This window comes from Seriola aureovittata, chromosome 2 (genome assembly GCF_021018895.1).
Source record: "Seriola aureovittata isolate HTS-2021-v1 ecotype China chromosome 2, ASM2101889v1, whole genome shotgun sequence".
Taxonomy (NCBI): domain Eukaryota; kingdom Metazoa; phylum Chordata; class Actinopteri; order Carangiformes; family Carangidae; genus Seriola; species Seriola aureovittata.
The window spans coordinates 22,505,885-22,517,797 of NC_079365.1; the positions used below are offsets into that span (position 1 = coordinate 22,505,885).

Consider the following 11,913-nt stretch of genomic DNA (forward strand, 5'->3'; position numbering starts at 1 on the left):
AGTCACGTGACCACAGAGTTCAAGATGGAGACGGGGCGATTTGGAGGCTTCACTGTTAGCTAGTTAGCTTGTTTACTATTAATCACAATATGGCAAATACGACCGGATATTGGACGTTTTAACGCTAACAGCAATAATTATTACCTAATTTGAGGCGTGTGTGTGGCAGCTTTTGGTCACGATGATGTAAAGTTGTTTGTAAACACAGGCCACCTGAAGAATACTGAAGATAAGAGGAGAAAACTGTCAATGATCATCATCACAACAAACTCATTTTGACAGAGAGGAGATCGATATGGCACTGAGAGAGCTAAAAGTGTGTCTCCTGGGGGTAAGTCGGTATGGATTTTTATCTAAACATGTTTGCCTGTAGTTCATATTCGTACCTGTAACATCAAATAAACCCCATTGCTCCTTCATCAGGTTGGTTTGTTTACATGGGCTACATTACATATGCTCATACCTGTGATCAATAGAGTGACAAGGACAGTACATACATTATATTCTCAAATAATTTTTGTCTTTTCTGCACTTAAAAATCTAAAAATCAGTCACATCCATCCATATCCAGACCACATTCAACAACAGCATTCAGCCATCATTTCTTTAGCAGCATCCAATTAATACATTCCTGAAACACTGTGCATTCAGAAAGTATTCAGACCACTTCACATTTTTCTAATTTTGATATGTTGCAGCCTTATGTTAAAATCTATTTAAATTAATTTCCCTCACCAATCTACACACTAACAAAGTGAAAACAGAATTTTAAAAATACTTAATTCTAATTTATTAAGAAAAAAATGAAATATCATATTGACACAAGTATTCATACCCTTTGCTATGACACTTTTGAAATTGAAATTTTGAAATTTTGCTCAGGTGCCTCCCACTTCTCTTGATCATCTTTGAGATATTTCTACACCTTGATTGGAGTCCTTTTCAAATCATGTCCAGTCAATTGAATTTACCACATGATTTGAAAAGGTACACACCTGTCTATATAAGGTTTCACAGGTGACAATGCATATCAGAGCAAAAACCTAGCTATGAGGTGGAAGGAACTGCCTGCAGAGCTAAGGGACAGAATTGAGTTGAGGCACAGGCTACAAAAAAATAGAGAAAATAACAAACTGAGGGTTCGCAAGAGCACAGTGGCCTCCATAATTCTTAAATGGAAGAAGTTTGGAACAACCAGCAATCTTTCTAGCGCGGGCCACCCAGCCAAACTGAGCATTTGGGGGAGAAGGCCTTGGTAAGAGAGATGAAGAAAGAACCCGGTGGTCACTCTGACTGGGCTCTAGAGATCCTGTGTGGAGATGGGAGAAACTTCCAGAAGGACAGCCATCAGTGCAGCACACCATCGATCTGGGCTTTATGGCTGAGTGGCCAGACGGAAGCCTCTCCTCCACCATATTAGCAACAACAACATAAACCATGATTTAGAATTATGGAGGCCTCTCCTTTAACCACATGTGTCCTGTTTCATTAATCTGTAAGTTGTAGGTCTACAAGAGGAGCAGGAAGCAGAAGAGGCCACATAAAGCAATAATGTCCAGGCCTATTGCCAGAGAATGTGTTTTTATCATTGTGATTGTATTTCTAGTAACTGCTTCTGACTGAGTTTAGTAAGCACTGTCTTTATTTTGTCTCTGCAGGATACTGGTGTTGGAAAGTCAAGTATTGTTTGGAGATTTGTGGAGGACAGCTTTGACCCAAACATCAACCCAACAATTGGGTAAGTTCCTGCTGTCTCCCACGCTGGAAGTGATGTTTATATCCTCTGTCCCATTTGTTGTGCTTATGGTTGTTGTAGGACATTATCGTGTAGTCAGCTGATTTCTGTCAATCATCAATAACTCATGGCAGTCAGAGCTGAAAGAATCTGTAGATTAAACATTTGACAGACATTTAATCTGTAACTATTTTGATAATTGAATAATTATTTGAAATATCCTATGCCAACAGTTTACTGGCCCTGGCTTCCAAATATAATGAATTTTTGCTTTTTCTGTCTCATATTACAGTAAACTGAATAACTTTGACCAATATTATTGACCAATCTTAGCTTCTCACAGATATATCTCTGTCAGCATGTCAAATAATAAGAAATTCCAATACAGGATTACAAACATTGTAAAATGCAAGCATCGCCATTACACTGACAAACACTGACAGTTATTTATTTATCTGTGAAATATGCCAAGAATGCAGTTAGATATGTTGTTATTGAATTTTTCATAATAGAATCAAAATCTAATTTTATAATCAAAACCAATTCTTATTATCAGCCTCAAAAACAGAGTATGTGTCACACTGTAATTGACTGTAAATCTGACTTTTTTTTAACGTGATGTTGTTTACTAAAGCTAGCACAGAGTATAAGACATCTTAAATCAGCTAATGATGATGAAGTGAAGATGTGTGTCTTTGCCGCTGTCTCAGACTCTTGAAAATAAGTCTGAATAAAACCTGTAAGCTTCAGCTGCAGTTCTGTTATTTTTCTGTATTTTGTAAAACATTTCTCTTCACCAGGGCATCCTTCATGACCAAGACAGTGCAATACCAAAATGAACTACACAAGTTCCTGATCTGGGACACAGCAGGACAGGAGCGGGTTAGTAATCTCTTCAGAGGTATTGGCTGTAGGATTTTGTTTTTTGTTTTTTTTGTTGGCTGGTGGATAATAAACCTGAGGAGGATTTACATGTGTTTTTGCCCAACAACACACACATTTTTAATATTGTAATAAGTCAGTTTAACTTGGCTTATTCAGAATTTTTCTCACTGGTTTTAAAGGAAGTGAAAAAGCTTCCTACGTGTGTGAACCACTCCCTGAACTACCCTGGGGGAACATGAATAGTGCAGTTATTCATTACTTCTGATAGGGGGCAACATTTACCTTTCTATAGGTACACTTCTGCCCCCTAATCGATATTCTACTTCTTTTAGTGCTTTTGTGTCAGGAGTCCACTATTTTAGAGTTTAAATGATGCGTGGTGTGGTGGATTTTCATTCTTTAAACCAGTGGATGATTCAGTGTGTTAGTATGGTAGAGGTAGAGTCTGTCATTATTTGTCCTTTCTGTCACCTTTAATCTGTGTCCTGCTTCTCCTTTCTATCTCATTTCTTCTTTCTCATTGCACTCATACACTTTGTGACACTCATAAAAGAGTGCTGTTTCTTTCCTTTTGTGTGATTTTATGTTGAGTACACCCCTGGAAAGTGTCTTTTGTCAGCAATTATCATGTCCTTGTGACCCTTCTTATGTAATCTGGACTCCTGTGTGTCTATAGAAGCCTGGTTTGAAAAGCTTTGTCACGCACACAAAGTTTCGCATTGAAACCACACTTACAGACGATGCGTGATACAGGATACATTTTGGTGTCTTAATACAGTTTTAGTGCTAAGGCCTGTGAAATCGACACCAAGCCCCAGACAGTTGTAGCGTAAGGAACTGCTTTCTCTTTTGACTCACACACTCTATCCCACATTTCTCTGCATTTGCCCTCCACATCACTTCCCTTTTTCTGTGCATGCCCTTCTCTTTTTCTCATGCACAATCCCCTGCCGTTGTAATGTTTTATCCCTGCTGCTGTCCTCTCCAGAGAGGAGAGATAAGATGCTTCTTTTCTTTATCCCCCTACCCTGGGAGCCACGGTTCCTTCTTGGCCTTGAGGGGACATCAGTGCAGCCCCGTTTTAAAGATAAGATGAGAGGAAGAAACCCAAGCTGTCTCAGCCCACTGGCGTGTGCTGCTACTGTGTCTTGTCTGAGAGTCACTGTCACACTGCATCAGAATGTCCTCCTTTTTTCCTTTGTGTTTTCTCCTGTGCGATAATTCTTTTCTTTGCGACACTCTATTTTCCTGTGATTCTTTCATATTCATTTCAATTTTTTTCCCCCTTCTTTTATTCCCACAAATCCACCTCTTTTATTCCCATGTGGCCTCTTGGTCTCCCAAGTGTTTCACATCTGTGAGTGAAAAAGTAACAACATTCCTTTGGTAGGTTTTGCGTGTGTGTGTGTGTGACTGTGTTTTCCTACAAAGCTGCTGTGGTATTTTGAAGCCTTTCATAGCTTGTTTTTTAACCTCTGTTGAGCTTTGGCCTATCAAAATCTGTTGAGTTGAGAAAGGGGAACACAGAGCCAGCCAATTCACATGGAAGGAGAGACCAGGGCAGTAAGGAAAAGCTCTGTGATTTCCACACTCCACAATCCATATCTCGAGACCACATGAGGCCTTACGAGTACGTCTGAGCCCAGCTGTCAACAGCCCATCCAGGCCTCCCCCTCCTCGCTGCTCCTTCTCACTGAAAACAAGCAAGGGGAACCTTGCATCCTACTGGTATAGTAGGGTTCCTTTCATTACGCACCCAGCTCATGGTTTCAGCAATTAATCAGCACTCGAAGGGCATCACTGGGGCTGTTTTCTGGGCTGCTGTGTGGCCAGATGTCTGGCCTCGCTGTGATTGCTCTTTGGGTTAAGGCACAGATAGACCACACAGGACTGGCGGTGGTGCAGCCCGACACTGGCCAATGAAACAGACAGCGCTCTCCTCAGTGCCTCTGCCAAATATCCCAAGTTGGATACCCGTTGGTGGACTTGGGGCCAGTAACAACTATAATTATGTGGAATGTGTGCTTTCCTGAGGTAACAGTGTCACTCCAAGACGGATAGTTTATTCCACCGTATTGTAAAGGAAAATAGAATTGGCGGGAAGGCAGGGTCATTCCAAGTGAAGGTCTTTTTGAAATAACAGATGGGTTGTTTCTTTTAAAATAAATATCATTAGTTAATACGTGACACATGGTTTTATTAGCCTGTTAAGATCCCTGGTTCAGCCTATATTGCAAGAGGGCTTAAAAATACTCTCACAAGTTAGGAGTTGTAGATGGAAAATAGTCTGTTTGCAAAACATTCAGATGTCAGTTTGTTAAGTACAGCTAGCTAAAGCTAACGTAGTCTAATACAAAAGTCCTACAATAAATCCTCCCTTCATGAAGGTTATAATGTTCAGTTTTTCTTGAAATAGTGGCAACATATAAGTGGCATTTTATTGTTATTGTTGTTGGCAACTGGACTTTTTTGGACAGAAAATGTAAATAATACCTCAGAATTGTTCTGAAATATAATACTTGAGTAAATGTACTTAGTAACTTTCCATCACTGCTGTTGATACAATGGCCTGGTTATTTGTAGCTCAGAATAGGTCAGATACTAAAATGATGCTGTAGTTGGGTTTAACCCTCTCATTCCCTTTGCATGAGGTAAAAACCTGATAAGTTTTAAAATGTTATTCCAGCAGGCTAATTGTTGAAGCCAGCTTTCACTGTGCACTGGAAAGTATTTTACCAGAAAAATACCAAAACCTGGCAAAAAAGAAGAAGGAACCCCCAGCCCTCCAGGCAGCTATAGACTTTTTGCACATGTTGTTGTGATTATGCAGGGCTTTGTGATGTATTGGGCTGAGATCAAATGTATAGTCTTCCATAAATATCAAAACGCTAACAGATTTTGACACATTCTGCTCATCTTTCTCTTGATGGCTCCCACATGTGTGAGGTCTTGGTGGAAAGACTCACCATACTTCCATTTTAAATGAAACTGCTCGGCTTATAGGCTCAGAACACCAGGCCTCTGGTTTTGTAAAATGGTGCTTGGTGTCTTTTTTGTTTATTTTTAGTTTTTCTTATTTTCACTCAGTGTTATTGACTCTAATGAAACGCACAGTGAGTGTAATCACCATGGTCTGTGGCTACGTAATGGATTAGCCTTAGTCTATGAAAAGCCTTGACACTGTTTTTTGATCTAAAGGGTGTGAAAATATATAATAGTGCAATTACACAGAGATGATATTTTTAGTGTTCTTTTCATATCCAAAAATGAAAAATTGGAAGGAAATCAAGGTAAACAGTCTATAAAGATGAGTCATGATTGATCGTCTTTGAAGAAGATCTTTTGAAATTCTTGACGTCCCTTTTCTTTTTGCTCTTTTGCTACAGGGCATTACTCATCACTGCTTTCTTTCTCTGCCTTCCCATAGTTTCGTGCACTGGCACCGATGTACTACAGAGGTTCAGCGGCAGCCATCATTGTTTATGACATCACAAAAGAGGTATTGTTTACTTTTTCTCCTCAACCACTAATCCGCTAAGTACTTTCTTTATAGTTTCATTGTTTTATTCCATGTCTGTCCTGAATTTTTAATTAATGTGCGCATTAAAGGAATAGTTTGATAAAACATTGTCTTGCCGAGAGTTAGCATGTTGGGCTGGATGGATTTGCCAAGAAATATTCCAGCCCATAACCTCCCGTAAGCTAACTGGCTGATTGCTTTGGCTTCATATCCACAATAAAGATTTAAGTGCGGTATTGATATTCTCATCTAACTCTCTGTGTATTTCCCATAATGTCAAACATTTCCTTTAAGCTTTCACCAGAGGAACTACATGCTGTCTGCTTCTCTCAGTGAAACATGTTGCTTACTTGTATCACCAGGAGTCCTTCCAAACACTGAAGAACTGGGTAAAGGAGCTGCGCCAGCATGGTCCTCCCAACATAGTGGTTGCCATCGCTGGCAACAAGTGTGACCTGTCCGATGCCAGGTGAGTTAGGGATCGTTTGTGTAATGAAAGTAGGCACTATAATGGGGCCTTCTCATTTACAACTTGAGAGTGATGATGGGACTTCAGATGTTTGTTTTAGATGATGAATTCACTGAAAAAAGAGGCCATGTGCGGATATTATGTTTTAGCATCACAAGTCATTTTTGGCTTAAAATATCATTGGAGTCCATTCTGCTCTGGAGGAACGCTGGCTCATACTGACTGGTATTCTGTCAAATTACTCTGTTGTTAAATGTAAGGTGATCAGACTTTCACCTCTTTTTGTTCATCTTAATCATTATGGCTATTGAGTTGCAGTAGATTTTTAGTAGGAAAGTTGCAGTTATTTATGGTGGACAAAGTAAGCTTTCACATTTATTGTTAAAGAAGGAATAGTTAAAGAATTTTTTTTGTTGTTACTTGATGTCTTCTGCAAAGTTTAAACATTCCGAGACTCAGATGCACTTTTGATATTGACATCATCTGTGAAACTGGGAAATCTTCCACATGATAACTGGAGAAAAATTATTTGATTAGCAGGTCATGCATGAAATTGGAGAATCATATTGCAACATAATGATTTTGATCTACCTCCTGTATTTACAGGGAGGTAACAGAGAAGGATGCCAAGGACTATGCTGACTCCATCCATGCCATCTTTGTAGAAACCAGTGCCAAGAATGCCATTAACATCAATGAGGTGTTTATAGAGATAAGTGAGTCTGTTTTTTGAGTATTTGGTGTCATTGACCCCCACATCTGCAGGTTCCTATTGATCTGTGTCATACTTAAACAAATTAAGCACCGTACAGCATTAACACAATTGTCTTTTTCCCTGTGCATTTTTAGGCAGGCAGACTATATTTTGAACAGTATTGCCAATTACAGGTGTAACTCCAGATAATCTTGGAAGTAAAGCACTTAATCATGGCATGTTGGCACTTAGTTTTGAAACAAAAATCTGTAGAGACAAGTGGGTGAGGAAGCAGTCGATTCACTTCTGTCATGGGCAACTGATAAGCTTGAGTTTCCTTAAAAACACAAGATATACACAGTAGCTGCATCCCCTTTACAGACTACACGATACTTGCACGGAGTGTGTGCTTTATGCTAATCTTTATAGTATATTTTCTTAGTAAGTTTAGTAAGTTAGAATACAAGATGGAGAAGCTCATAAAAAATGTATGGCATTACTTAACAGCTTGTCACTGAGCTGTATTGTCTCGCATATAAATTATGTGAAAGGCGACTGCTGCCTTTTCATGCATGAGTGGAAAAATTTACTTCATCTTTCCGGGGCTCTAAAGCACCTTTAGACTCAGTATGTAGTGTGGAACTGGGACAAAGCTATAGTATTACTGTCAATTACTGGCAAGCAGTGCTACCATGACAAATTGCGTCATTTGTTATATTATGAAATATCATTAAACACTAAAAAAGTGTTTATGTACTGAATGTTGGTAACCCAATGTAAATGTGTTTGTGTTTCGCAGGTAAGCGCATCCCTGTTGCAGATGGAGCAGGAGGAAGTTCAGGAAAAGGTTTCAAACTGGGACGTCAGGCCTCAGAGTCTCGCAGGACGTGCTGCTGATGATGCCGGTGACTTGTCCACACATGACCTGTGACCTGACCTTTGCTTACTCTCTGTGTCCCTGGCCTGCTTCGGCTTATGGCTCCACACGCAGCGCCTCAAACACCCTCCTGTCCCTGACGCCCGGGTGCAGCAGTGTCACTCTGATGATAGTAGCAAATGTATTTTTACAGCACTTCACAGCAAATCATCTTGTATCGTCTGAAAATTGCAGGCAGGAGAAATCCTTCTTGTTCACTGAGCATTGACAAAAATACTTGCATAAATACATTCATGTGTCAGTGAAAGACCCCCATACATGCAGTTAGTCCGGCTTCTATTATGGACACCAGTCTCTGTCTGATCTATTATAGCCCTAGGTGATCAAAGGACCTTTATCATATTCATTCAGAAGCCATTTGTACTTGTAAATTTGTACAAATCTATTACCTTTCGACCAAAAATGGACTGAAAATGGTTAAATCTCACCAAATTATTTTGATAATACTTAAGTTATTGCCTTTTGTTTTTGCTTGGTTTTTTTTTGTTAGACTTCTCCCCAAACATTCTCAACTTCATAAAGGATCCATCTTTATACTTCATGTGTATAATCACTCATTTATCATGCATTTTTGATGAAAGATATTATCAGTGTTTGTACCAATCTCTCATCTCAATGTTGCCTGGAGGACAAACCCGTGAAGGATGGCGCACGCTTAATTTTAATTTCAGTGTGTGATTGCTGTTTTCATCAAGGCAAAATAACAAATGGATGTTCTGATGTGAACCACAATCACACAGTCAAATATGCGGAAATGAAAGGTGTGTGGGAGCCTACTTCCTTTTATAATAAAGGAATAGTTTAACATTTTGGGAAATACACATACCTGTATATGTGTTATATGGTAAATATGAAACTGGAGCTAGCAGCTGGTTAGCATACCTCAACATAAAAAGAGAGCCAGGCTATCTGTACACCCCCTGTTTCTAGTCTTTATGCTAAGCTAATCTAACTAGCTGCTGGCTGTTGCCTTATATGTAATGGTCAGATATGAGATTGGTTTTGTTCCTATTTAACTCTCCACCACATAGCGAAAAAAGCATATTACCCAAACTATTCCTTTTATTATAAACGGTTCTCTCTTTTTGTTCTGAAGGATATTTTGATCATCCCAGAATTAGAACCACGACTTAAAATTGTTGTAAAATTTCATTTCTGTGACGAGAACAACCTCACAGTCCACATCTCCCAGCGTCCGTGCTTTAATCAAGGCAGAAAGAAAATGCTGACTCCACTGGTACTCTTGAAGTTGATTATACGAGAACAGTTCCAGCTGCTCACATGTGTTCCACATTTCCACTTGTAATTGCAGAAGATCTATGAACAGACTCGTGTATATGAAGTACTCCATAGTACAGAGCATCCTGCCAGTTGTTTCCAAATATTACTTGAGCGTCATTTTTCTCTAATCTCATTTTAACTGCTCACTGCTGAGCCTGCCTGTCTTCAGTCCTTTGCTGCTACTTAACAGCAGTTTTACAGGAGAAGTCGATTTTTGTGAGGTATTGCCAAATTCTTTAATTGTTCCATAAATATTTTTCGCCTTTCCTTTTTTCTTCTCCCCCCATATAATCAGCACTGGCTCACACATCCAAAGTTGTTTTACTACCTGGCTTGTGATGAAAACAATAAGATCTGGAAACGAGACCTCACTTAGAGGAAACTCAGATTGTAGAGCTTTAATCTCCCTTCAGCAGAAGGTTATAGGTGGAGATTCAGATGTGGCACTGTGTCGACATGCTGACCCCTTAATGAACCTTTGTCTCCATTCTGCTCTGAATTACTGTATTCACTTTGTTCCAAGAGCTGCTCTCTGACTTTCCTTTCTCTAACCTCTTCCGTCTTGTTCCTCTAAATTCCAGGCTCTTACCGTAGGGCCAGATTTCAATTATGATACAGTATATTACAGCTTTCACAAAGCCCTATCATCACCTCTTACATTCAGAAAAACTTATTTTTCCGTGATCCTTAAGTTCTAGCAGTCTCATTCACCTCTTATATTGGCTTAATTGAACTTTAGTAGCAGTTGATCCATGAGTGTAAACTGAATTATTAATTCTGTGTAATTTCATGCTGTATCTCACAAGCCCCAAAACCTCTTTTCAAAGTTGCCAAAAAAAATACAGATGTGGTCTTAATTAGACTGCAACTGCACATTTATAAATATGAAATGTGTGCTTTTCTGTAAGTGAAAGAAACTTTGTTTGCCTTTAAGCATCTTAAATGTAGCTGTTATTGATGAGTTCTGTGCTAAGCAGCGCTGCCTATTTTTCAGGATTTTTCCTATGGAGTGCAATAGTTGTTATTATGACAAAGGTAATATGTGACCTAATCCGAGAAATCGGTTACAGACTAATATGTTCACACAGCAAACTTCCACTTGTGCAAACAGTCTCCAACAGACGATAATGACGGGTTTCTATTGACCTCATTTTATGCTTATTTGATGACAGTTTTGCTCATACAAAGTTGATCAAATGAGCAGTGTATTGCGGCCAACCAAATCCCTTCTAAACCAGAGTGGCATTCTAGGTCATAACCTAAACTTTTAATTCACTCTGTTGTCTTTGATAATTCACACAGCACTACATCATAATGCCAACTCTAGCAAATATTTGCTTAAGCTTCAGAAAATCATATTAAAAAGGGAATCACTCTGGTACTTTGAAAGCTGCACTTTTGACTGACTGTTTGCATTAATTGGCTCATATTTCTAACTAACACTCTGTCTGCAGTCTGCTAATATCTCTGTGAAATCACTTGATGAAACATTCTTGTAAAGGTGTCAGACTTTCTTAATGTCCCGTGATGTTATTTTAGGTTTTGACTGTTTGCTCAGTTCTTATTGCTACGGAGAATGTGGTGCCAAATAATGTCAAAACCATTTTACTACATCATGCATAATTAACCTTTTTTTATTGTTGATGTGATATAATGATTTAAGTACTAATCACATAAAATGCTTAAAAATATTTGAAGTTTGACAATGATGATACATGTTTTCCCCTTATTTGGAAACTGTAGGCATGGATAGTGTGTGCCAGTTTTGCATTGAAAAATACCATTAGTCTTGGGCTGGCCCTGGGAATGTGATTAATCTATATTATGTATTTTTTTCAGTGTAGATAAATACCATCAAATTGCACACAAATCAATGACTATATTCTATTCTAAGCCAGTTTTGTGACCACAATAGACGTATTCACCATTTGCAGTAATACCATCAGCACTGTAGTTACCATATTTAGCTTTTTACTACGTTTCATATTGATTGTAACAAAATGCCTGAAAACACTTGTTTGCAGTGTATTTCCGAATGTGTAAAAAGGGAATTGTCAATTGTTTACTAATAAAAGATTGACAAATATATCCTCTCTCCTCCTCTGGTCCTGCATGCAGCCTATGTGTGTGTCTGTCTCTGTGTAGTTTTGTACTCCCTTGAGTTAGGCCCAAGAGAGATGTGTGCATTAACTTTTTCCCTGGGGATACAGTGACAATGTTGTTAGTGATTGGTTGTGTTGTTCAGTTGGCAGCCAGACGCCTGGCTATATATATGTATAAGACACTTGAGATGTGCGTTTCACTGGCAGAGGGATTTTCACTGCACTTTGAATAGTGCTGAGAAGGCAGGACACTTTTTTTTTGACACAACTTCACTGGGGGTTTATAAGAG

The 11,913-nt window shown here is 39.0% G+C and overlaps 1 protein-coding gene across 1 annotated transcript; it reads left to right on the forward strand.

Annotated features, from left to right (window-relative positions):
* The first annotated feature begins 191 nt into the window (after positions 1–191).
* Positions 192–11,607, forward strand: rab22a (RAB22A, member RAS oncogene family). Its single transcript, XM_056402093.1, has 7 exons — positions 192–331; positions 1,659–1,738; positions 2,536–2,617; positions 6,048–6,119; positions 6,503–6,609; positions 7,216–7,325; positions 8,103–11,607. The coding sequence occupies exons 1-7, from the start codon at positions 296–298 to the stop codon at positions 8,198–8,200; spliced, it is 585 nt and encodes a 194-aa protein (XP_056258068.1). The 5' UTR covers positions 192–295; the 3' UTR covers positions 8,201–11,607.
* The last annotated feature ends 306 nt before the right edge of the window (positions 11,608–11,913 follow it).

Bases quoted from the DNA above. Each gene is read 5' to 3' on its own strand.
- rab22a (XM_056402093.1), top strand. From the start codon at position 296: ATGGCACTGAGAGAGCTAAAAGTGTGTCTCCTGGGG. The intron at 1,739-2,535 runs GTAAGTTCCTGC...TCTCTTCACCAG, and splicing joins AACATCAACCCAACAATTGG to GGCATCCTTCATGACCAAGA. The intron at 6,610-7,215 runs GTGAGTTAGGGA...CTGTATTTACAG, and splicing joins TGTGACCTGTCCGATGCCAG to GGAGGTAACAGAGAAGGATG.